Genomic DNA, 24251 nt, shown 5'->3' with positions numbered 1-24251 from the left:
TCCGCAAAAATAGAGAGAGGGAGAAGGAGAAGAATCAAGTGCAAGATATATCTCGAGTAAAATGGCATATATCGTTACTGTGTTCTTCAATTTTTTTTATGTTCCCCAATAACTTCTTTTTTATTCTAAGTCTTCATGCTTTTAATTAGAATGTATCCAATATATTTATAGGTGCAACGTAAATATTTATTTACTTATCTTAATTATATTTCTTGCTGTTAGTAATATCTCATAAAAACTAAGATTTCTGCATTGATGTGTACGTTCCTGAATTACTCGCCATTTTGTCGCACATGCGTGATCCAGATTAGTTTCTTTATGTTAGGTTGTGGTATGTTGCTGATCACCAACGTGACGAACGTAACAGTTATCTGTATAATAATACATAAAAAAATTGCAATGATCAAATTAGTGTAACAAATTGTAAATCGTGAGAAATGGAGGAAGATATTGACATATACGCGGATTTAACAAATTTCGATCTGACGAAATCTAACATAAATGTGAGGCTCATTCACAGTAATGTTACAATTAACGCTATTCGTGCTACATGAACATAAATCAAGTTTGGGCTATATAAAACATATAGAATAATATAAAAGTCCTTTGTTTTTACTTACTGTGTATTATAAGTAAAATTAATTTTACAGGAATGAAATCAGAAAAAAATGCATAAACTTGCTCTAACTTAGTGCTCCTAAAGAATGTATCCGATTCCTAACATTATATGTAATATTTATTTACAATACTATCATCTGTTTGACACTCCTATTTCAGCCCATTTATCATATAACAAAGTTTAATTTTGTTTGATTTTTAAATAATTAAAAAATTTATATAATCTTATGGATCAATATTCAAATATGTTTGTTTTATAATATGCGAAGGATCAACCAAAAACTGATCATACTTGCAATTGCGAAGAACTAAAGAAGAAGTTTAATTCACTCACTAGCAAATATGAAAGTATTGAAGAGATTAATAAAAATTTGGAGAAAAATCTAGCTTCCTTGTTAAAAACGGCAAAAGCAGAAATTGCACGGAAGGATAAGATGATACAAGAACTTAGAAATCAGTATGAACTTCATGCAAATTAATATAATCTCCTAAAGTTTATAATTTTCCCTTCCTTTTTAATATTATGAAAATTATTACAGATTGGACGACACAGTCTTTAGAAGAAACAGATCTCAATGTTTCTCCAAATCATTGCAACAACATAACACAATGATAGAAAAGTCTGAAAATATTCCTTTAGCAAAATTAGAAGAAGATGCTGTTATGTTGCAGCAAAGTGAATCACGTTATACTGAATACAAAAGCAGAAAGCAGCAGAATAATACAAATCAAATGCCAGCCACGATATTTGGAGAGAGATTATACAAGAAAATTATGGAAGAAAAGGAAGAAAGGAGACTGAACTTACCAAAGCTTGGCTCAGAGACTAATGTAAATAAAATCCCTGATGAGTGCATTGTCGAAAGTGATAAAGAGAATGGATCTCAATTCAGTATAAATAATGTTAATGAATTTAATACTATCATTCAAATTTCTAATTCAGGTAATATAGTTATATAATGTAGATATTTGCAAATTTATAATATTTGTATTTTGCAAAAAATGTACGTATATCTTGAAATATGTTGCATTGTTAGATATAGTTAAATATGATTTTATAATAAGTCTTATACCAAAAATATTAAGTATACGTTTTTATTATCACAGAGACTTCATATAAAAAAAACTCAGCAAAAAGACTGAATGAGAAGGATGATACATGTAAGAACAAGCGTTTAAAGATTGAGGATAATCAAAACAAGGGTGATGATATCGATTACAATCATGCAATTATGCAATACGATATAAAGGATGATTTCACGAAATTGGAAGAATTATATTTCACGCATTCTTCTAAAAGAGATTATCTTGAGATGAATCGAAGAGCCAGTTCGGAATACAGTGGTACGAAACAAGCACAAAAGTGTAGAAATGAGTGGAAAAAGCAGGAGGAAACCAGTTCAATGAAGGATTATGATAATTCTCGTACCAGGAAAGGATCTATCGATAGCTCAAGAAATCGGGGTGCTTCGACATCGAATGAAAAGCTTAACAGCGACTATCATCATGATGATTACATCAACGGTCACAGAAAGAATCATTACAGACATGGTTCGTCGAGTTCTAGGAGTTATTCTAAGAGCAGAAGTGATTACGAGAGCAGTCATCGTTTACGTGAGAAATCAAGTAGGACATGTAGAGATAGAAGGTACGACGATTATAAATATGATAGTCGACATAGGAACGATAGGTCGAGAAGAAGCTACGACAGCAGAGAAACTGGTGTTAGGACAAGGTACAGTGATAGAGAGCGCGGCGATTTGCGAGATAGATTAAAACATACCATGAACGACGTCGAAGACAAAGAAAGTAGAAGTGGTTCGTATAAAAGTAACAGATACGATAATCGCAGACCAAAAGAGACGGCAGCGACTACATCGGAAGATAAGCGATCGTACAAAGATGATAAAGCTGTAGTAGAAAACGACGATTCTCAAACGTCTTCCAATCAAATATTTGTACATGTTATTAAAGTAAAGAACAGTCACGGAGAAAGTATCGAACAGCATAGCGCAAAGAATGAAACACGTGCACTTGTGAGTTCTGCAGAAAGCACGTCGGGATATGCTACTAAAAACAGCAGTAATATGGAGGAGGGCGAGATTTCGAGCAGTACCGATTGTAGCCCCAAGAAAGAAAGTGATTCTACAAAAATTTCCATGGATCAAGTAATAAAGGGAGAAATCGGTGCTAATGCCACAGAAATTACTCAGGTCGAAGATGCAAGCGGGAATACGGCCGTGGATCAACAAGCGGATCATGTTAAATCGAGAGATCTAATTCCTCATAGCAGTACCGTTACGAAGCAGTTGGAAGAAGCGGCGGAAATTGATACGAAACAGACTGAATCAGCGACGTCTCTTTCAGAAGAAAATGCGGAAAATACAATTCACGTGGATACGATGCAGTTAAATTCAGCTGGCGAACACGTGACCGACGAGATGTACGATTTTCTCAATCTCGATATGAGTAAACTATTTTCTTATGGACCTGCACCGCGTTCTGTTCAAGATCATATCGAACCGAGAGAGTCATCGCCAGTGACCTTATATTTTAATCAAAATATTGAACGTAACAATAACGGTGATAGCGACTGTCAAAATTGCGTCGATGAAAATTTAAGAGATTACGCTAGCGATAGCTCTGTCAGACTCGAGGAGATGTACGATTTCAATAACGAAAATAACGTTAGAAGCGAAGAGATCGGCGATGTTTACGCCGAAGGCACTGTTGAAATTGACACAGAAAATAATCCTGAAACCGATAATAATGTTCATCAAACTGATGTTGAAGACGTAAAAAGTACCATTTCTAAAGACGCTACGCAAGCCGAAACTGTGCTTGACAGCGTTGATACAAATCAGGTATCTGGTGAAAACGAGAGTTCCCATCAAATACCTGATAATAACAACGCTGAGGCGAGTCGTACATGCCTCGATGATCATAATTATGTTCGAGATACCGTTATCGATTCTCCTAATTTCAACGCTGTATCTAGCACTTCAGAATGTCCCGAAGTCGCGTCGACTACTACAACAGCGAAGGAAACTGAAACGGAAGAAGCCAACGTTCAGTCAGTTGACACGAAGAAGACATCCACGGTGAAGAATAAGAAGGACCAGAACAGCAAAGCGGTAGTAGTTTTGCGTCGTCGAAAAGTCGTTACATTGAGCGACAGTAACGCATCTATGACTGTCTTGATAAATACGGATTCGGTGAGATCACCCTTTGTTGCTGATAATTCTGATAAGAGTGACTCTGTGTCGAAGCCGCGAGCATGTAAGCTCGTGCGCGCTGTAAAGCCTCTCTGTAAATAGTTATCTCAGCTATAAGCCATAATTTAATTAATAATTAATTTACATCTTTGTATATAATATTAATAAAGCTATGGATACATGTGTGAATACGTATACTGCGATTATGTGTAAACGAGGAGTCTTGAATTGCAGTCGTACAGAACGGTGTGAATATTTTTCGTGGCAGTTTCTATTTTCTGAGGGGGACTCCGAACGCTTGGATGTCCTAGCAATGAAGGCTATATTTCTTATAAAGATTTTTTCTAAAGAAGTTCGGTAGTCGTACCTATGATATTTCTGGACACACAACCATTATTTTTTAATACATTCGTCTGCATTTATATGATATATATGATATAATTATGTCAAGTTGCAAATTGAAATGACGTTGCAGAAATTTTTCAGAAAAAAAATTCCTGCATATAGCCTACTTTTCAAGCGTCAAGAGAGAGTAAAAGTTCTCTTGACCCCTTACATTCTCTTGGTGTCTCGGCGAGATAAGAAGCGGTGAGGTAGAAGCAAAAGCCTTTATTTATTTATAAAGCGAAAACGCGATCACAAACATGTTTTGGACTTCCTGTGAGTAGCATTTTGCTTTTCTACTGCAAGTTATCTCATTCTTCATTTGGGAGTATCTCTGTCATCTGATAATGAAATCCTCGTCATCGAGAGACTGTCATCCTTTGTCCTATCTTTCTCACAGGAAAGTGGATCTGCTTCTAAATGCGATGTACGACTTCCTCAATATTCCACGCAGAAAGAATAGAGAACGGAACGATACAGAGGAGAGACTTTTTCGGAAGGAAACGAAACCGACTTTGGATTTCGCATCGCCAAATCCAAAGTACCCGGCATCGATCTGAGGAACGAGCGAGCGTCCGTGTCCGTGTATCGATCGCGGAAAATAGCTGGCGCATCCGCGCGGCGGCCGCTGACGTCACCGGGGGTCGTTCTCGCGCGGCGCGTTTCGCGATGTCAGCCACAGAGGACGTCGGGACGACGCACCATGGACGTCGCCGTCGTCGCCTCCGTCGTCGTCGTCGCTGCCACCGGGATCATATACTAACAGACGCTTCCGGAAACGAGGCGACGCTCGCGAGCATGTGCTCCTAGACACCGTTCTCGTCCGCGACGGTTTTGTCTCGACGACGACGAGGAGAAGAAGGCCAGGTGCGATCTCGCGAGGACGCGCGGTGCTCTCTGAATCGCAGCCCGCACGGCCGCGCCGTTCGCTTCCGGTAATCGATCGGCTCGATTCGCTGCGACCAGGCCGACAAGATGGGCTCTGTAGTGCTCAAGTCGCTCTCGGTGCTGCTCGGTATATTCTTCGTCTTCGTCGGCACGATGAAGCTCACGTCGCACATCAGCAAGGACCTGCACAAGGACCTGGTAAGTCGCTCGTCCGTCGCGACGGAAGGACCTTTTCCTCGCTCGCGCGTATCGCTCCGGTGAGACATCGTTATTGTGTACTATAAATGGCGGCTGATGTTGGCGGGGTTTTAATAGTTGGCAGAGTTGACAGTTAATTGCTCAACTTGTCAATGTTAATTTCAAGTTTTCGCCGAGCTTGGCAAACGACGGAGCAGGCCAGCGAATTCCGACACAGTACAATGTGTGTAAAGTTGCTAAAGATAAAACGATGCTCTCGCTTGAAGTCAATATCGCATTAGCAGGTTCATCAATGTAGTAATTAATAGTTATCAATCGGAAGAGCCGTTTTTTATGAATTTAATAGTCGATATGCAACTGTCAAATCGACTGACATCTAAATGGCGATCGGTCGATTTTTCCGTTTTTGTAGCTAATTGTTGCTGAATGTATCTGGAACTTAAGATTAATTATTAGGTAATTAGTTCGTAAATAATTAATTAGACAAATAATATTGAAATTGTCTAATGTATAACACGAAGACTGACAGATTGGACGCTATTTCGTCTAAGCATCTCCGTTGCTTATGTAATTCTACGAGACGCCGACGTCGACGTCTGTACTAAAGTGGACACACCAAGAGTGCGAGCCACTGTGTGCATCTGTCACGGCCCGGCTTTATTATGTAATATTATGTGCCTGAGTCTGTACCGCTACCCTTGATCCGCCGTTATAGTCGGGCGCGCGCGCGTGCTTATGGCAACGACGCTTCCCCTCGCCAGCTAAAACACCCGGTGTTGTTCCCACGATCATTTCCGCGTCGTTAACATCCGGAAGGTCGAATCCGGTGAACGTTTGTTTGGAATTTAAACGCGAGAAATCGCCACTTTCTACGTTCGCAAAAAAAATATACAAGTAGTTCCTCTTCGATGAAATGTTTAAAGGTGAAGTCACTTCAATAAACTCTGGAAGTGAACTCCTCTTATACTTTTTATCTATTTTTTATATTTTGGAATTTAAAAACTAAGTCTGAGGATTTATTGGAAAACTATAGCTAAATAATAATTATTAATCTCTTATGAGTGCGTAAGTATAATAATACGTGATATGTTCCATTCCTATTTTTGTCAGGTTTTCTTTTATAAAAGAAATCCAAGTACCTTTTTCTCACTTTCCTGAACGAAAGTACAAAAATGATTTTTTGTATAAGAAATTAATTTTCTATTGGATGTAGCAATCGTAGCATTGATGAATTGAAGCACTCCATCAATCATTTGATGATAGCATCACAAGTAAATCAATCGCAACGAGACCAAGGTTGACAGCAAAAAAAAATACAAATTCTGAAATCTGGCCGATCGTAGGCCGAACGACGCATACCGGGTCTTCTAGCTTGTTATAGACGGTGTAAAAATATACTCAGCAATAACGCGCTCAATAATGGCGGCTACAGGTGTGTTAGAGTATGAAGCGGCGCTTTCTCTATTATTGGTGTAACACTTGAACGTCCGTGCAGGAATACACCTGTTTCACGGAATAGGAAAAATGTGACTATTGACTTGTATGGAATTTTTAAAATTAAGATCTATGCTGATTTTACCCTTGTAAAGTTAGGTAGGTGTATTTTTTAAGAAAATATATTTTTTCAATTGTAAAACAGATTACACGTCCTTGTAACAACGATACCTTGTTATCACAAGGCAACATAGAGTCATTGTCAAAATGTAAAACGCGCGGGCTGTACACTGTGTCATTTTGCTATTTTGGTGTCTTCAATATTGCCCAACGAAAGTGATATTAAGGTAAACATTCGAGCGAATTGCTTGGTCAACCGCCAGTAAGCTCGTTTCACTTGCTGGCGAATGAGATATTTATACTTCACATATCAGAGTCGCGTTTTCTTTGGATCCTCGTCGAATTGTTCGAGGCTGCCAAAACGGGTTCGCGATTATTACTACTATGTGAATACTGTTTACAGAATATACAATTTTTTACGTTTAATATATCAATAATTATGTCTCAAAATTCGGTTGCGGTAAAATTGGAAAAATATAATTACCGATATCTGAAGCATATAATTTGTAAATCTATTTTTAACCGGCCACTTAATCCTGTGCAGAAAATATAAGCGTCTTTTTTCCTCTTTCGATATTCAGTGCTTCCTAAAGGAGAGATCACTGGGATATCTCTTCATACTTTCCTTTTTCAGAGGAAGGAGTACGTTAAGTACGCAAAGGTATTCCCGCTCTCCGGCACGCTCGACTTCAAGGTACCCAGCAAGTGGTATCGAAGAGTCGTAGGAACGCTCGAGATTATCTGCGGCTTCGCCATGGCAATTATTCCAAGTCGTAGGTGCAAAAAATTAAACACCTTCGATCACGATATCCTCTCTTCGTTTCTTCATCGTTGACGGACACTTGTCCTGGGAAATTATCCGTTTCGCGGATCTTTAGTGCCATATCATCGTGTCAAAAGTATCGTATTGTAGGTTTATAAATGTATTTATTATCGCAAATCCTTCGTTTTTAGCTTAGACAGAGCCTACCATTCATTGATGCTTTCCGCGGGTTTTTCATATTAAATTTTTGTTCCATCTCTTTGCAAATTCCTATCGCCATACCTCTGTCGTTATTAACACAAAATAATATATTTAGCAAACGAAGTTATGACTTATTAGATTAATCCTGAAAATTGCTTTTAGACAAAGTTAAAAATGTATCAAACACAGTGCTTCTACTGTTGATGCTGATGGCTGTGTACTCTCACTACATGGTTAATGACAAATTTGAGAGGATCGCCCCGGCACTGGTGAGTGATCATTGATACGTTGTCGTTTGAATTCCACGAATTGTAAACTGGCGTATGACCTCAGGTGTTCTTCTTTCTGCTGACGGGGCGATTGGTGATCGACTGGCAGCTGAGACGACAAGAAGCACAATCGGTGACGGCGAATGGCGTCGACGACAAAGCTAAGAAGCAAGACTGAGCAGGATTATGGCTGGAGAATTCGTGTTCGTCCGTTTTCACGTTGACCCACTTGATTCTATTGTCTCATCTCTGGAACACTGGACCAACTCTGACCATTACTTACTTTATTTATTTCAAACGTACTCTCTCGCTTCCATTGTTTCAGAAATGGAATTTCTATGTCAAAATACCATTGTATGATTATATCGGACAGGGCTCGATATCGACTCATATCGAAAAACTATGTAAAATCTGAAAATAAGGGAAACGGTAATTATAGGAATCACGTGGGTTAAGTTTGTATAAAGTTTGTACGTCTCTCCAAGAGTAAAAACGAGGCACAGGGATCGAATTTAAGGTGATTATTTATAACGCGAATAGCGAAATGAATTTTCGTTGCACTTTATGTCCACTTTGCGCACTATTATTGCAGTATGAAAAACATCGTTAAATTCTCGGACGCGATGAGATCCGTCATTAGATTAGAAATTATGCGAAGAAGCAATTTTTAATAGTCTTATCATGTTTGTAATATCGACACAGGTTATTTACTCAAGTAATATGCAATGGATCAATTTTCCTCGAGACAATTTAGAGATTATTATTATTACAGATCTAATATAAAATCCGACAGCAATCACACAGTTCAATGAAAAATTGTTAAAATGTCGTTTTTGCTAATCGACGATAGTATTTCATTCTGCAACATCACTCTCAAAGACTACCGCATCAATGTCGATTGATGCTATAGCTGGCCATGATTATAGAAAAATGATTTCTCTCTGTTTATATTATAGTTAAGGCAACAATATGAAAAAAGAACAAAGGATTACTAATGGACAATTATTAGGGATTATTAGTAAAATCAGTTTTGTGTGTAAATTAGCTTGGTTAAATGATTCTGGTAATTTTCTGCCTTTTCCAATAACTTTTATAATTATAATACAAGCAACTCTATATGTAATACAAGATGCTGTAATATAAACAGCTGTAATATAATATAGATAACCATGATAGTAAAACATGATAGAGATAATCATAATATAGACAATTATAAATAACTATGACATGTATGTAATGTAAAACAGTTATAATGAAGACGATTAGCTATAGTATAAACAGAGAAAAGAGATTTGATTTGCCATGCATAATATCAGTCGACATCGGTACGATTGACCTTGAGTGACATTAGCTTAAGCACGAGGTACTAACTGCCACTTTGAATGAATGCGTCCTTATAATGTTGTGCGAGCGTGCGTGTATGAACATACTACGAGAAATGTTTCATAGTAATCGGGACACATGTGTGCATTAGTATTAATTTATTCCTTAAAAGCTCCATATACGGATAACGAGTGTGATCGGACAATTTGATAAATAAAGCTTAAGGTGAGAAACCATCAGCAGATAGAACTTTTTCCAATTACCAATTACCAATCGACATCTATGATAGTTGCATATCTATCTGCAATATCCGGTGGATTTTCGGAAGGCTTCTTGGGATTCATCGATTTTGTGGAATGTTTATTCGTGATATACCTTAAAGACACTTGAGAGTAACTCTGAAAAATCCCTTTTCCGCAAAGTTTCACATGTAATTTAACGTAAGACGAAAAGTAAGACGATAATTTGTCTATTGGTCTGAAAAAATTTACATCATGCCTTCTGTTGGAAGCTTCTTAACACGTCGAAACATTTTTTGTATATAAAATTGCAATAAAAAACATGTCTGAAACACTATATCGTTTAAATAATAAAACCTTTATCGCTTGTGATCGTTATTTATATTTAATACTCAATACAGAGTAGATATTGAGAAATTTGATACTTGTACACTTCTGTTATTTTGTTTTGGTATTGTGTACTTATTGTTTATTTATATATTTCCTCTTTAACATTTAGCATATATAAAAATACATATGTACAAGAAACGTTAGATGTACATGCTGTTACAACAGAATTGCAATATAATAACAGGACTCGTCGATATTAAATAACGTGGGCAGTATTATTAAAATTCTCAATAAAGGATAAAACTAAAATTGCATATTTCATTTTCACTTCAATTTAGTTTTTAATTAACTATGACAATTAAAATCTAGAGTCTGTAACAACTTTTGTCTTATCTACTTAAGTGCACTGTGTATGAGGTCGATTTGACTAGGTATTTTAACTTTGAATCTACTGTATTTAAAAGTAGTAAAAGCCGCAAATGTCTATCAAAAGTAATTTGTACTGGCCGTTACGCGAAATAGACGACGAGTGTAACATGAATAATTATAAATAAGCTATTACCATGTGTGTTATCTATCCTTTCTTTATTTACGCAAGTTCCTGACCTGTGGTCAAAAGATGCAAAGCTTTCTGAAGATTCATTATGGACGTAGGTATGTCGTCGTAATCCAATGCACTGCCTGCCCATTTAATGAGCTTTTGAGCTTTACCAATTTGTTCCGCCGACAGATCGGCACCACCTATATAAGATCATATTATATAAGAAATAATATACAATTATCTGTTTCTCAGATCTAACTCTCTTCATTTCTCAAATGGCTTGCATTTGTTGTTGGAAATATCTCTTGAAAATGTTATATTCATATTATACACAGGACTTACTTTCTGTTTTGTATACAGTACTATCTTGAGAATCGACCGACTGAATTACAGTAGCTGGTGCACTCATGGGCATAGGTGGAATATTTTGTGGAGTATCATTAGCATTTTCAGAAGCAGGATTTGATTCAGCATCTTGATCTGATGGCCATAAAGTATCTGTGAGAATCTAGTAGACTTGTGTTATATATATATATATATTTTACAAATAACAAACTTACCGTCATTTGATGCTTCAACTGGTTCTTCTTCATCATCCTCTTTCATTGGGCCTGGAACTGGAGTTTCTCCATTTGCTAAGCAGTTGTGAATATAAGCTGCTTTCCATTGTGCATATTTTCGATTTTGCGATGCTTCTACACTCAGTTCTCCAAATAATGTTAACACATCGTATAACACCTGAGCAGTGTAAAAGCTTTGCACTACATTCTTAGTAAAGTTAGCTGCTCTATCATTTTTATCAGCATATAGAAAGAGCTTTAAAGCCCAGTTCTCTAAGTGTGCTTGAGCAGTTACTTCATTAGTAATAGCTTCATTGTCATGTAGTGCCTTTTTGGTTGCCTCTAACCAATCCATCAATTTCAGTAGAAAGCTTGTTTCTTCTGCTGTTTTTGTCGATAGTTTTAGCCCAGTTTGAAGAGCATAAAGACGACCTGTTTTACGTAAATTTCAAAATATCAAAAGATAAGATTAAAGAAAGAAAACTTTTGTCTTGTAAAATACTAAAATATTTCTTTTGCCAAGAGATTAGCAAAAATATACCTACACCAATAACTGACAACGTTGTCCCGCTGATCATGTTTCGTAGCGATCGTTAAATACTGCTGAATATTTTTTAAAGGTTGCGGTATTTTCGGTAAATCAGGTCCTGTCAGTGCCATTAGAATGAGAAACGTCAAAAATATATATCAGAATGCAGCTTCCTCTTCCTGATTCTTGACAGATCGTTTCACCAATACACTCGTATTTAGATATCTTAACAACGAATATTTATTACCGATTTTGTGATATCTTTTAATACTTGAAAGCAAGATTTATTATCATGAAAAAATTATCAATTTATATCTTACGTGCGTCTTACGGAATTTCTTATAGCTATATCCTCATGCCAACGACGCAAATAGAAATGGACGATAAGTTGATGCAGTGGTATGACTCAACCGATCGTATATCCAGTATATCGTATATTTTCAAGTAGTGGAACTCAACGACAAAGGTAACGAAATTTTTTATTTTTAGCAAGACTCAACGATAAAAGGAAATCAGGAAATCTTGTTGTTTTTAAATAATACTATTCGACAAGTCAAGTGGACATTTTATCATGTAATACGAATCTCTCTCTCTCAAATAGTAAGATTGGTTCCACTAACATTTGACACGTTACATTTGCATATGATAATCAGCTGTTTGATCATATGGTGACATGAAAAATGAGAATTATGGTCAACATGGAAGACATGTGAATACTGTGTTATACACAGTCATAAGCACAGTTTGATATTTGTGATAATAAAGTTAAAGTGTCATGTTATTGTTACAATTTAATAATATATTACTGTATTAATACTTTATTGCTATTATGTTTATATTGTTTGAGAGAGAGAAAGAGGATTAATTTGCAATAATTACCTATGACTTTATCCTCTTCATAAATTTCTATCATTTTTTAAACAAGAGTCAAAGATAATTTTATAAAGTACATGCGATGTATACAAATATTTAATAATGGAAGCTGTTAACAACCTGGAGCAATTTCTTACTGACACCTGGGCTGATATTGTCCATCTTGTACATGGGTCTGCAGTTTATATAGATCATGCAGCGACAGAATGCTTGCATTGGTATACTGGTGGCAAAACATATTCCTTCCTTAAAGACGCTGGTGCAGTGTCAGTTTATGAGCTGGCCATGTATAATTTTCGTGTGAGTAGTTAATAAGCATTTTTATGTTATATAACTGATACTGTTATTTTATACTAACTGTTATTTTATACTAAATCTCTAATTTATTACAGTATGCTAAAGTGAAGAATTGCAAGAAAGCAATGATTATTTCAACCTCCTCCAATCCAGCTTTTTATCAACGCACAGTTAAGATGATAATGGAGAAAAATATATTTGATTGTTGTACAATTGTCACTGCTGCACATTCAAGTGTATTGAATTATGAAGATACAGTACCATTAGAAGATAAAATAGATTATGCCAAGTTGAAGAGGGATGTAAAATGCTGGATGTGTTCCAATCTGCAATCACAGGTATTATTTCTTGCATATACAACACCTTTTTCATTTTTAATTTAAATTCAATTATATTATATATGCGTGACTTTTTTTTTAGGATTGTTCGGTAGTTGTACTATTTCGACCAATTTTTATTAGTTTAATAGACAATGATCTATTGGTGACACCACCTTTTGGTGATCTATCGCCAACTTTGAATAACACTTTAACAAAGGATTCTGAGTATGCAGTCGATCATTTTGTAAGTTTATTTCACAGCTTGTTCACATATTTAAATTTAAAAGAAGATGTTTATTCCATGGGAAGATTTAGTGAATATGTTGCTGAAAAATTGGAAATATTACCTGCAGCTGTTAATCGTAGGAATGTAAGTTCTTTTATTGCAAACATATAATAATTATAAACAATATAAAGGATAATAGGAGATATTAATTTATTTTACATATATAACAGAGTTTAATTGGTGCAGAAGGAGTGTCTTTAATCTTTGTCGACAGAACATTAGATCTTTGCACTCCTACCAGTAACAATACGGAATCGTTATTGGCCAAGATATTATGCACTTTGCCTCATTTATCTCATCATTGTAACGATGTTGCAATAAATATGTCTCCCCTGTTTTGCAATCCACAGGTATAATAGCCAATAATTTAATTGAATACAATATATATCACATAGAAATTTTATATATAAACAGGAATCTGCAAAAATATTATTACATAAAAAAGATAAATTTTAATTTTTCAAGGAAGCCTCACAACTTATCGACGAAGTACCAGGATGTTTGGCTAGCAACGACAAAAGTTTGACGAATGTATTAATTACGAAAAAACAAAAGGAAGTGTTGACCACCGCAAATAAAATGCTTGTCGATATTCTATTAACGAACGAAAATCCGAAACTGAAAGAAAATCTAAGATCGAAATTAGCAACGAGAATTTCTGTGCATAGCTTAGAGAAGCTTGTAAATAGATTTAAAGACATAGGTGATCTTCGTGCAATATCGGAGTTGAACAAGAAACTTCAAGTATGTATTTCAATAATTTAATATTAAAACTTTAAACTGCGTGACACATCTTGATAAATAAAGCTCTGATTATTTTATAGTTCTCTCTTATTATATATGAAACTTAAAAAAAATTACGTATAAAGTTACGTAATTATAAAAAAGTATTTTTATCGTAGGTGATATTGGCAATTATACAAGCCTTAACGTCCGAGAAAACTTCTCAATTAGAACTGTTAATTAGTCTCGAGAAGTTAGTTCTGCAGAACATTGCTATAAGTCGTGAATCTACTAGCGTGCTAGGGCAAGTAATTATCATATTTAATTTTTTGTATGTTTGAAATCATATTTTAGAAAAAATGTACCTTTTCCTTCACAAATATTTTCAGTTCAGTAATATAGTAAGAACACGCGAGAAACGAGGCCTAGATACAGACAACATACTGGCGCTTTTAGTGCATATTTATGCGCTTACTGGGACTGAGATACAGTTCTCTTCTCAGCAAGAACAACAGTTGAAGGAATCTATTGCCGACGCTATATATGAGGACATGATGAAATTAAATGAAAATGTGATGAACAAGATGTCAGTCTATCAACAAACTTTATTGCTTTTTGGTTTGTAGAACATAATATATTATCATATATATTTCAATTAAGTTATATAAATTTTGTATATCAAAATATATATTATATGTTTAATATCATATTTTATAGAAATTTATAGAAAATATCCACCTTTTAATATATTACATTAGAAAAAATCTTTAATACAAATGATGAATATACAATATATCTAAACTAGGTGTTGCTGATGATGCTGAGGCTATGAAAGAGATCTCTGCGAAAGTGGCAGGAAGCATCATGAATGTGTTACACGAAATAGCACAGCAACGCACATATTTACATAATTACACGTATGAAAATTACTTTTATCACATTTTCTAGTTTCGCGCAAAAAACTCAAATAAACTTGCTAATATCAAATACAATGTTTGTAATTGTTACATATAATAATAATTATAATTCTATATTTTACATTTTCATGATCAGAAGATAAAGAAATCTATATTTAATTTACATTTCATATATACAGCTCCTTGATATCAAAGTCGAGTTCCCAAGAAATTGTTCAACGTGTTGGTATTTTACAACAATTATTAAGGGATATGCTCCATCCAGAGAGATATGAGCTACCAGATTTACATCAAAGGTCACCTTCATTTATTTCTGCTGGATTCAAGTAAGTTAAAATCAATAGTAAATTATTTGCTGCAAAATTCTAAGTGGCTATTTTTTTAAATCTTTTAAAGTAATTTTGTAGAAACTTTAGAATTGACTTGGTGTCATTAAATATTTTTCACAGTTTATTCTCCAAAGGCCGAATGAAACATCATCCCTGTGACAATAAATGGATTATTGTTTATGTCATGGGAGGTATAACACCAGAGGAAGTAAGAGAAACCAAGGAAATTATATCAATATTTAAACCAAATTGTCAGATAACAATAGCAGGCTCAAGACTGTTAAATCCATTGGACATAGTGGATAAAGTTCTTCTATCTTCAATTGATTACTGATAAAAATTGTTTTACATACTATTAAAGAATCCAATTTATACCAGAATTATAAATAATATATTGAATGTTTTTTATATCTTCCATCGATTTTACATGGCATACAAACTTGCAAGATTCTTTATTTCTATAAAGCTGCAACTTATAATTAGTGCCCATCCCTTCTGTCTGATAATCTTTTGTGTATGATTTACTTTTGGACATTGGTCTATCCCATCTTGTATATATTGTTACAATTTTAAATTGAGATGTACGTGTTCGTATAAGTTTGATCAAACTTTTTACATAAGAATCCATACTGAGAATACCCTTTTCCCACCTCTCTTGCCAATAATATGCAAATATGTTATCTATAGCTAAAAGAGCAATCTTTTCATTGCCAAGCAGCTCATTCTCCAACATATTTAAAACAATCTGGAACTGATCATTGTTGCAGCACTTGATTACTGTCAAGTTTTCCAGAGACTTATTTATAATAGAGTTCACTATTTCTACTGGTGGAATTATACTAATATTTTGATAGGCATTATGTATCATAGAAGCCATAAGTTCTGATATTTTACCAATTTGGATTTGACCAAGTGTATCAATTATTATTGCGCAAGCATTGCATCCATTGATCTTGATTTCTTTGTATTGCGTAGGTAATATACACTTTGCTAAAAATTGACATAACAGTAAAGTTTTCCCGGTGGAAGACGCTCCAACAATTTCTATGAGTTTGTCATTGTTAATGCCAGTAGGAAACAAAACTTCGTCGAGGTTAATAGAAGATGGTTTCTCTCTGAACCTCGATAACAGCTCTAAGCCGTCTTCACAGTGGAACTGCATGTTATTTTGATAACTCGCACAGTATTCGTTGTTTTCTTATATATCACTGTAAAATATAGAGTAATATACATTAGCAAACATGATGTTCTATTAATTAATATTGTGAGTTATCTAAACATTAAATCGGAACATACAAGGTACGGCTTGTGATCAGTCAGATTTATTTTATTTAAATGATATTATTTTACCGTACGATACCGTACGATATATTTAAATTTGAATACGATATATTAAAAACCCTCCTCCATTAGTTCTATTTCTTTTATATGCTTACACATTTTTATATTCAAAATTAAATAAATATTTAAGTACAAAAAATCGTACAAAAGTGCACTAAGTGCTGATAGAAAGAACAGTTAACTAACTGCACTTTTTCCCTACACACCTTTCCAACACACCGTCTTTCGATAAAGAAATATTTTGTTGGTAAACAGAAAATGTATCCTATCGATGACATAAAAACAACGACTGCCAGTAGTACCGTTTGTTGCCATAAAATTCTCGGAAATTTCTTGTATGGTATCCGAACGAAAATATATATCAATGGAGAGCGTTTGACTCCATCAGTGTTCACTAGGCCGACACATATAGCGTGTGAGTATTCGCGGACTCCGCCGCTTGCTAGAGCAAAACTTCGACAAAAGTTATAACTACGTACAAATCGAAATAATCGTCGAAAGCATGTTAGTAATCGTCAGTAATACACACGTCCAGCATTTCGGAAGCTTTGCGGTATGTAGACTGTGAATTTTCGTCACTATAGAGGCTATGTACAATATGCTGGTATCTCATTGAAGGTAACTCTGTTTTTGTTACGAATGAGCACAGAATAATACGTGATTTATCGATTAATGTTGAAGGAATAATCAGGCATTTGATATTTCGGGCCCTATGCTCCGAACACGTTACAGGTTAGAATTATTCGGGGGGATAGATTGACTAGAAAGACATAAGATTGTGACTAACGATTATAAATGTCTCATGTCCGTGATCAGTGTTTAATGCGTTTTACATAAATTTTTATTATTCCCATGGGAAATTTATAGAATGATCATTTGAGCAGTTGATCATCTGTATTCGTACGTTGATTGAGATACCGTACGTTTGAATTGCATTTGTTTCTTTAGTCAGTATACTATCGTCGAGATGGCGCTAGCGCACAGTGAATAAGTGAATCAAATGAACTTTCATGAGAAAGAGATAGTCAATTTTTAATAATATCGTGTCGGGAGAGGAAAATAATACGATGGAAAGTTGAGACGAAGCTACTACAGTCGATTCATGATATTATTTGTTTTCATGAACTTTTTTTGTAGATTTTGCCCGTGATTCGGCGAAATGGTATCGTCAAGGTGAGCGTTTGACTCCGCAGTGTTTACTCGGCCGGGCAACATGTTACGCGCGAGATCTCGGAGACCAAAATCATGCATGAAATTAAAATACGTCTTGACGTAAGTTATAATTGTGTATATAATATGCTAGAGACTCGATATACGTGATCGGACGCGTAACATACGCGCTATCTCGGAAATATCGCGGTATGTAAATCTATGCAAACTTGCATCGTAACGGACGTTATACGAAATGGCGGATCATCTCAGGTAACATTGTACAGTCGTAATCGAGCATTGAATGATATATAATATATTCATTGATTGATACATAATATCTTAATTGATTCAGTGATAGGCGTGAGTTTACATAACGATTTGCTTTTATCTAATTTTATCGGTCGGGTTCTTTTTTACATGTTTGCTGGTTCATATGTCGAGTACGGTATAGTTTGATTGAAAATGCATAAAAAAAAATTGAGAACAATATCGCGATAAATATAGGATATTCAAAATTACTCAATTTTTGACGTCGTCAGAAAACGTCGTTACTCTCATTATCGGCAATTCTGTGAATAATTATTGGAGTCGGTTGTTCGTATTCACGTATTAATTTACGTTACGATATATTTGAACGTGAGCATTCAAGCTCCGGTATTTGTCGGGAGTGTACCAGAGTATACGTCGTAAGTCAAGCGAGCTTCCATAAAGTTAGTTGTCTTTTAATAATTATCTCATTGGCACCTAGAATGTTGAAAAATCAATGAGAGCTAGTATAATCAGCTTATAATGTTGTTCGTCACCGTGAAGCTTCCGAATAATTCGCGGATAATTTGATCGTGATTCGGTTAAGGTCAAGACGGACACTTGACTTCGGTGGTGTTTCGTAGTCGGCGGGCGATCAACATTTAGCGTGCGTGAATCGTCGCGGAATCAAATCATTCGCGCGAATAAAATACGTTCCGGTGCAAACCGTGAATGCGTGGATCGTGAATAAGAACCGTGATATGTGATCGTCGACGATATACGTGTTCGGTATTTCGAGAAATTTGCGCTATGCCGATCGTAACGTACTTGGACCAGCAGGGAGGCTACCCAAAATGGCGGCTTATCGTGAAGGTAACGGTCGCGCCGTTCAAATCGCTATAATAAATAAACGTGGATTGATCGCGAACGTTTAATACTTCGTAGCAACCAGGTCGTTTACATTTTTCGAAATTAAAGTCATTCGCGAGAATAAAATGTAGCTTTGTTAGAACAACCGGATTGCATGAAATGAAAAATTCATTGCTATTACCCATGCGCGGTCGACATTTCGGTAAATTCCCATCGTACGAAACTAAATTATGTGTACGAATAGATCGTGATTTTTCGGGCTAGAAATGTAACGACAGAAACACATTGCGCAAATTTCTCGTTACGGGCCAGCGACAGATCAAAATGTTGTGGAAAACCGCAATCGCGAGTGTTAAAGTGTGAAATAGTGTTTAAAAGTGCAAAATAGTCTGTGCCTTATTTGGATTACCTCTTTGGATTACCTATTTGGATTACTCATTTGGATTACCTATTTGGATTACCTATTTGGATTACTCATTTGGATTACCTATTTGGATTACCTATCTGGATTACCTGTATGGATGTGTGGATACCTTTCGAGACTTCATAGCTGGGTTGCTGGGTTTCGGCGCCTCATTTCTCATCGTTTTCTGACAAGGTTTGTATCTTTTACATGTCTCGTTTATGTTGTATCCTTGTATCGGTGATGTATATCACTAATATATCTCTTTCATATTAATTGATATTTACAAAAATAACGGTTAACATTTCATTCTTAAATTAATTTATTTTTATAATATTTGACAAGTATAAACATACATATATAATATTTACGATATCAATTTGTTTGTTTTCAGGTATGTATCACTATAACAGTAAAGCAGGAATGGACATTACCGACTGCGCGACAATCGACCTTCGCAGTCGTTGCATCCATACAATAGGTGGCGCTAGTAGTAACTTTTCATCATGTGAGTAACATGACAGGTCAATCCTTTAATACTTTGAATACTGGTAATCTCCATTACATTTTATTACTCTGCATATATTGAATTTGTCATTATATATCTCTTTAATGCAAACATCATTTGATATTAACATATAAATGTCTATAAACACGTTCCGTGTGCTGGTTTCCGATGATTATTTGAGTTTATGCATACATTTATAAGATATGTCTGATAATACTAATAAAATTATTGAACCATTATTGAGAGAAGAAAGTAATACAGAAAAAGAATATATAAATAAAAATAGAAGTTTTCTATAAATAGAAATAGAAATAATATGAATAGTATAATATAAAAAATAGTATAAATAGAAGTAGAGATATTTTTTATATAAACAATTTAAGTAACGCAAGTAAAAAGTTACGTGTAGTCGACACGGCACGGAACGTGTTTGAAATAAATATATGACAAATAATGATTTGATATATTGACTTCTTGCGAGCGTCTCGATGTCTTTTGGCACCGAAAACCATCTGACAAATAAAATCTCGAACCTGAAAACATTTTCCAATTATGTTATATAAGCTTTGGCATCAAGAGCTGAGCTGCTAAGAGAAATATCTCTTTTGTCGTTTATACGCGCTACGATGCTTTCAATAATTGCTTGATAAGCACACCATACAATCTCATGTATCGCAATCTCTTGCGGGTCGCGAATGCAGTCTCGACCCTTCATTAAATTACGGTGGAGAGAGAGAGAGGGGGGGGAGGGAGTAGAATTTTTCGCTGTTTCCAATATCGCGATATTTCGCGTATCGAATGAAGGCGAGGCCGTTAAAAGGCGGACTTACCGTCGTACCGGAGTGCCTTCGTTTTAGCGTTTTTAGCCTCTACTCTCGTGGTATCTCGCGAAATAAGCGCGCGCGAGCCTTTATGCCAAAAACCGCGAGCGGCAATCCAGTAAATGCGATTGGCCGTTGATGCCAGCCCGACCTAGACGGTATCTGATTGGAGTAGAGCTCGTAGCTCCCGTCCGTAGTTTCCGCGGACGCTTCGGAAATCGCAGCCGAAACCGCATAGCACGAAACATCGCGGGAGCGAACTTGGAGGCTGGCTGCCTCGCGAAACCTGATAAGCCGCTGCAATATTTTTCCCAGATGCATCTAGGACGTGTATAGCTCGGAATCCTATTCCTCTGCCTCCGACGCTCCGATTTTTATATTTCGTACGATGGAGCACGCGCGCGCGCGCGCGCGACTCGGCGGAGTATATTTGATACACTATTTAATAGGTCTGTTCTCTTCTGCCGTGCATTTTTCTATGGAAAATAAAAGAAATGCGGCCCCGTTACTCTTTGAGCGAGGCGAAGCAAGAGCGGAGGGGAGAGGAAACAAATGCAAAAGATGTAGCGAGATAGAAGAGATACACGGATTTTTTATTTATTCGAGGAGATTGTACGCGCGAGAATATTGCAGGACGCTATAAACATTTCGTTGAATCGATAATTCAAAATTCACCGCCGTTCGCCGTGTGACGAGAAAGTTATGTTTAATTTATACAATTATTTTGGTTCTTCAAATATGTGCTTTAATCTTTGATAAAGCACGATCCCTCCCAGGGAGTTGATGCAATTGATATCAATATGTAGTTCTATTAATATTATACGCGGAGCATACGGTACGCACCGTGACATTCTACCGACAATATCGAAATCGATGGAATAGATTTTGCTCATGTTTCATTTCGCGCATTTTGTACCTTTATCCTTGTCCATAATGAATATAATTGATAAAGTCGGCTCTTCCGCATCGATATCGCGTTAATGTGTCACGACGGATTATTATTCCTGCAGTCTTGATTTTAACAAGATTACTAATGCAGTAGAAAGATAAGCGTGAGTAAAGCCCCGGCATCTTTGTGAAAATTCACAAACTATTTAGACCGTTCTGGCTTCTTTTTTCATACTTGTAAAGTTCCTGACAAGTTAAACAAATAGCTCCGCTCGTAAAAAGCGGAGAAACTGGGGGGGTTCCAACAAACCGAGGGTACACGCTGCGTCTCAATTTATTTCCCCACACGTGGTCTTTACTTCTAATTTGCCGGTATTAAATTTATTTATTTGTCGAGGTCGAACTAAGTGCCTCTTAGAACTCAATAATAATTTTAATTAATGATAATTATGGAGAGTCTTGCATTTTTCTCTCGCTATAGAAAGATGTGTTTGAAAATATTTTTCATTATGACTGACATTTCAATTGCAATTCATTAGTGACATCATTTTTCAACGTTCGTAATAAATCGTGAATACAAAGTCAGCGGTGCGTTACTCGGATTCGCAAAAATATCAGCTTTCAAATGAGTCCTTTCCGAAGTCTCTACGACTCTTGGGAACGAACGTGTCAATGGTAGTATCGAACCGCGTGTCGAAGATCCCTTACCGCTAACTTGATGTAGGTCAGGGACTCCTGCTCGCTTACATTACGAGGTAGCAGCAGCTGGAAGGCACAACACGGTTTGACGCACGGCCTACGTGAGGACGTTCACCGCATTTGCTTTCCGCATATCATACTTCGTAACAAGGTTGCGCGTGTAGTTACGTTGATGTGGGAATACAGGAAAATTCATTGATTCGTCCTTTATTCCTCGAAATTAAATACTTATATATATACATATATATACTTCGACAGCTTATATTTCGTGAACCGTCTCACTCGTATCTGTCACTCTTCTTCGTCTTTCGTGACCTCTGTCTTCACAACGGATAATCGCAGCGCGATGCGGTCTTTTTCGCGGATCATCTTTATTTCGAACCTAGATTAATGTCTGTTATAGCGAGTAACTTTGCACTTTATACTCGGTGACACGTCATTTTCGCATCGATCGATCTTGATCGCTTTCAATTTCTCGCATAGCGCATAGTCGTTGCAATTTGTGAGGATCTTACGTGGTTATTTTGGACCTAGATTAAAACCTTATCACTCATATTTCGTTAATTAATATTTTATGACATGTCATTTCCGGACCTGCCACTTTTTAATCTCTCGAGGGCTCTAACTCCAAAACACGTTATCGCAGCTCGACGTTCGACAAAATGTCAAAATGCCATTTCTTAATTTTTTATTTTTTGGACAATTTTTGGAATTTTGTTCTGAAATGCTATGTTTACACTAAACTTGCACAGAACTGGTCGTCAAATGTCGCAATATTTGTCGTCTTCTTGTACTTCAGAGGGAGGAGTTTTTTGGTTTTATTCATGCGGAACATTTTTTCGTTTTTTGAAGAACAGTAGAAGAATGAAAAGTGCTACTGGAACAACTGGTTTAGTTTTTATCAATTCGCAAAACGTCGTGCTAACTTCACAGATAGCCGAAATTCTCAATAATTTGTGAATTGTGACATGAAGTGACACGCCGGTTTCGTACACACGAATGCTTTAGCAACGGTGCTAAAGGGATTACATTTCAAAAAATTAAAAAAAAAATTTTTTTTTAATTCAAGCGGTTACTTGATATTAACGACTCTTCCGGCTGCTTCCGAGTAAAACTTACAGAAACGTAGGGTCGGCGCTAACTATATTTAACTATACGTCGAGGCGGATGCTCGTGGCTATCTGACTTACTTAACCCAATTGTTCGATCGAGTCCCGAGGCTTATTCGGAAGTGGGGAGGCTTTCAACTAATATTGTTCGATTTTATCGAGTTACGTCTAAAATTAATCACTACCGAAGTCGCACGTTTATCATCCCGTCGTCCGGGAACCTTCCTCTCCTCAATTACCATCGTCCTTGGTACGCACGCTGTTGAGTATATCTTAATGGACAAATTTCCAACTGAATCTTACATTGTCAGGCGTAATTAATAATAATTCTTTCGAACATTATCCGGCTATAATGTCGAAGATAAGAACGATTTTCGAGTTTTATCGCAAGTTGTCAGTGTTTCTTAATATCCGAAGTATATCCGGCAATTGCAGTCGGTATACCCGTCGTTACGGGAACAACACCTTCGCTCGATACTCGCGTTTCTCGCGGCTACGTGCCGGGTTTCGCGACATTTTTCACGCCCGCTCGCTTCCGCCGCGGCATTATCGCGAGGAGGAGGTACCGTCGAATATTTCGGAAAAAAGACGTCACGAGAGAAGCGGCGGATAAGCGACGGCGGAGGCGGTTAGGAGAGAAGCGCCTTAACGAAATTCCACTCGCACTTGGATGCACGGCCTGGCAAAGTGACACTCCTCCGACGAGTAATCGAGTTATTCGACGTCTTGCCGAGCCCAGCCCTCGTTCTGCCGCCTGCTGCGATCGCTTGCCAGCATCGCTCGGCGATTTGCTGATTACTCCGCGCTGGTTAAAAAAAGAGTCCGACACGAGAGAGGGATGTAAAATGAGCGCGAAT

The 24251-nt window shown here is 36.4% G+C and overlaps 5 protein-coding genes across 9 annotated transcripts; 3 read left to right on the top strand and 2 right to left on the bottom strand.

Moving 5' to 3' along the window:
* Positions 1 to 306: 306 nt before the first annotated feature.
* Positions 307 to 4024, top strand: FLASH (FLICE-associated huge protein). Its single transcript, XM_011147241.3, has 4 exons — positions 307 to 503; positions 888 to 1075; positions 1158 to 1561; positions 1726 to 4024. The coding sequence occupies exons 1-4, from the start codon at positions 438 to 440 to the stop codon at positions 3933 to 3935; spliced, it is 2868 nt and encodes a 955-aa protein (XP_011145543.1). The 5' UTR covers positions 307 to 437; the 3' UTR covers positions 3936 to 4024.
* An 847-nt stretch (positions 4025 to 4871) lies between these two features.
* Positions 4872 to 9989, top strand: LOC105186792 (transmembrane protein 35A). The gene is made up of 4 exons (XM_011147242.3): positions 4872 to 5303; positions 7492 to 7630; positions 7984 to 8090; positions 8155 to 9989. The coding sequence occupies exons 1-4, from the start codon at positions 5193 to 5195 to the stop codon at positions 8266 to 8268; spliced, it is 471 nt and encodes a 156-aa protein (XP_011145544.1). The 5' UTR covers positions 4872 to 5192; the 3' UTR covers positions 8269 to 9989.
* A 495-nt stretch (positions 9990 to 10484) lies between these two features.
* Vta1 (vesicle trafficking 1) lies at positions 10485 to 12065 on the bottom strand. Of its 3 annotated transcripts, none has more exons than XM_019843047.2 (5): positions 11933 to 12065; positions 11629 to 11837; positions 11084 to 11515; positions 10866 to 11021; positions 10485 to 10723 (listed from the first exon to the last, which is right to left on the bottom strand). In XM_019843047.2, the coding sequence occupies exons 2-5, from the start codon at positions 11741 to 11743 to the stop codon at positions 10572 to 10574; spliced, it is 855 nt and encodes a 284-aa protein (XP_019698606.1). In that variant the 5' UTR covers positions 11744 to 11837; positions 11933 to 12065; the 3' UTR covers positions 10485 to 10571. The 3 variants fall into 3 exon arrangements, with proteins under 3 accessions (XP_019698606.1, XP_011145551.1, XP_019698607.1); XM_011147249.3 differs by having other exon boundaries at positions 10866 to 11003; XM_019843048.2 differs by lacking the exon at positions 11933 to 12065 and having other exon boundaries at positions 11629 to 11926.
* LOC105186794 (sec1 family domain-containing protein 2) lies at positions 12001 to 15747 on the top strand. Of its 3 annotated transcripts, none has more exons than XM_025303129.1 (11): positions 12001 to 12078; positions 12595 to 12785; positions 12878 to 13120; positions 13203 to 13472; positions 13559 to 13738; positions 13854 to 14132; positions 14291 to 14419; positions 14501 to 14729; positions 14917 to 15028; positions 15208 to 15354; positions 15478 to 15747. In XM_025303129.1, exons 2-11 carry the CDS (start codon positions 12771 to 12773, stop codon positions 15689 to 15691), a joined length of 1818 nt encoding a protein of 605 aa, XP_025158914.1. In that variant the 5' UTR covers positions 12001 to 12078; positions 12595 to 12770; the 3' UTR covers positions 15692 to 15747. The 3 variants fall into 3 exon arrangements, with proteins under 3 accessions (XP_025158914.1, XP_025158915.1, XP_011145547.1); XM_025303130.1 differs by having other exon boundaries at positions 12024 to 12078; positions 12667 to 12785; XM_011147245.3 differs by lacking the exon at positions 12001 to 12078 and having other exon boundaries at positions 12095 to 12785; positions 15478 to 15691.
* Positions 15667 to 16711, bottom strand: Xrcc2 (X-ray repair cross complementing 2). The gene is made up of 2 exons (XM_011147243.3): positions 16654 to 16711; positions 15667 to 16565 (listed from the first exon to the last, which is right to left on the bottom strand). The coding sequence occupies exon 2, from the start codon at positions 16517 to 16519 to the stop codon at positions 15713 to 15715; it is 807 nt and encodes a 268-aa protein (XP_011145545.1). The 5' UTR covers positions 16520 to 16565; positions 16654 to 16711; the 3' UTR covers positions 15667 to 15712.
* Positions 16712 to 24251: the final 7540 nt, after the last annotated feature.

This window comes from Harpegnathos saltator, unplaced genomic scaffold (genome assembly GCF_003227715.2).
Source record: "Harpegnathos saltator strain DR-91 unplaced genomic scaffold, Hsal_v8.6 scaffold534, whole genome shotgun sequence".
Taxonomy (NCBI): domain Eukaryota; kingdom Metazoa; phylum Arthropoda; class Insecta; order Hymenoptera; family Formicidae; genus Harpegnathos; species Harpegnathos saltator.
The sequence above is the reverse complement of the archived record's forward strand: the minus strand, read 5'-3'. Positions and strand labels throughout refer to the sequence as shown.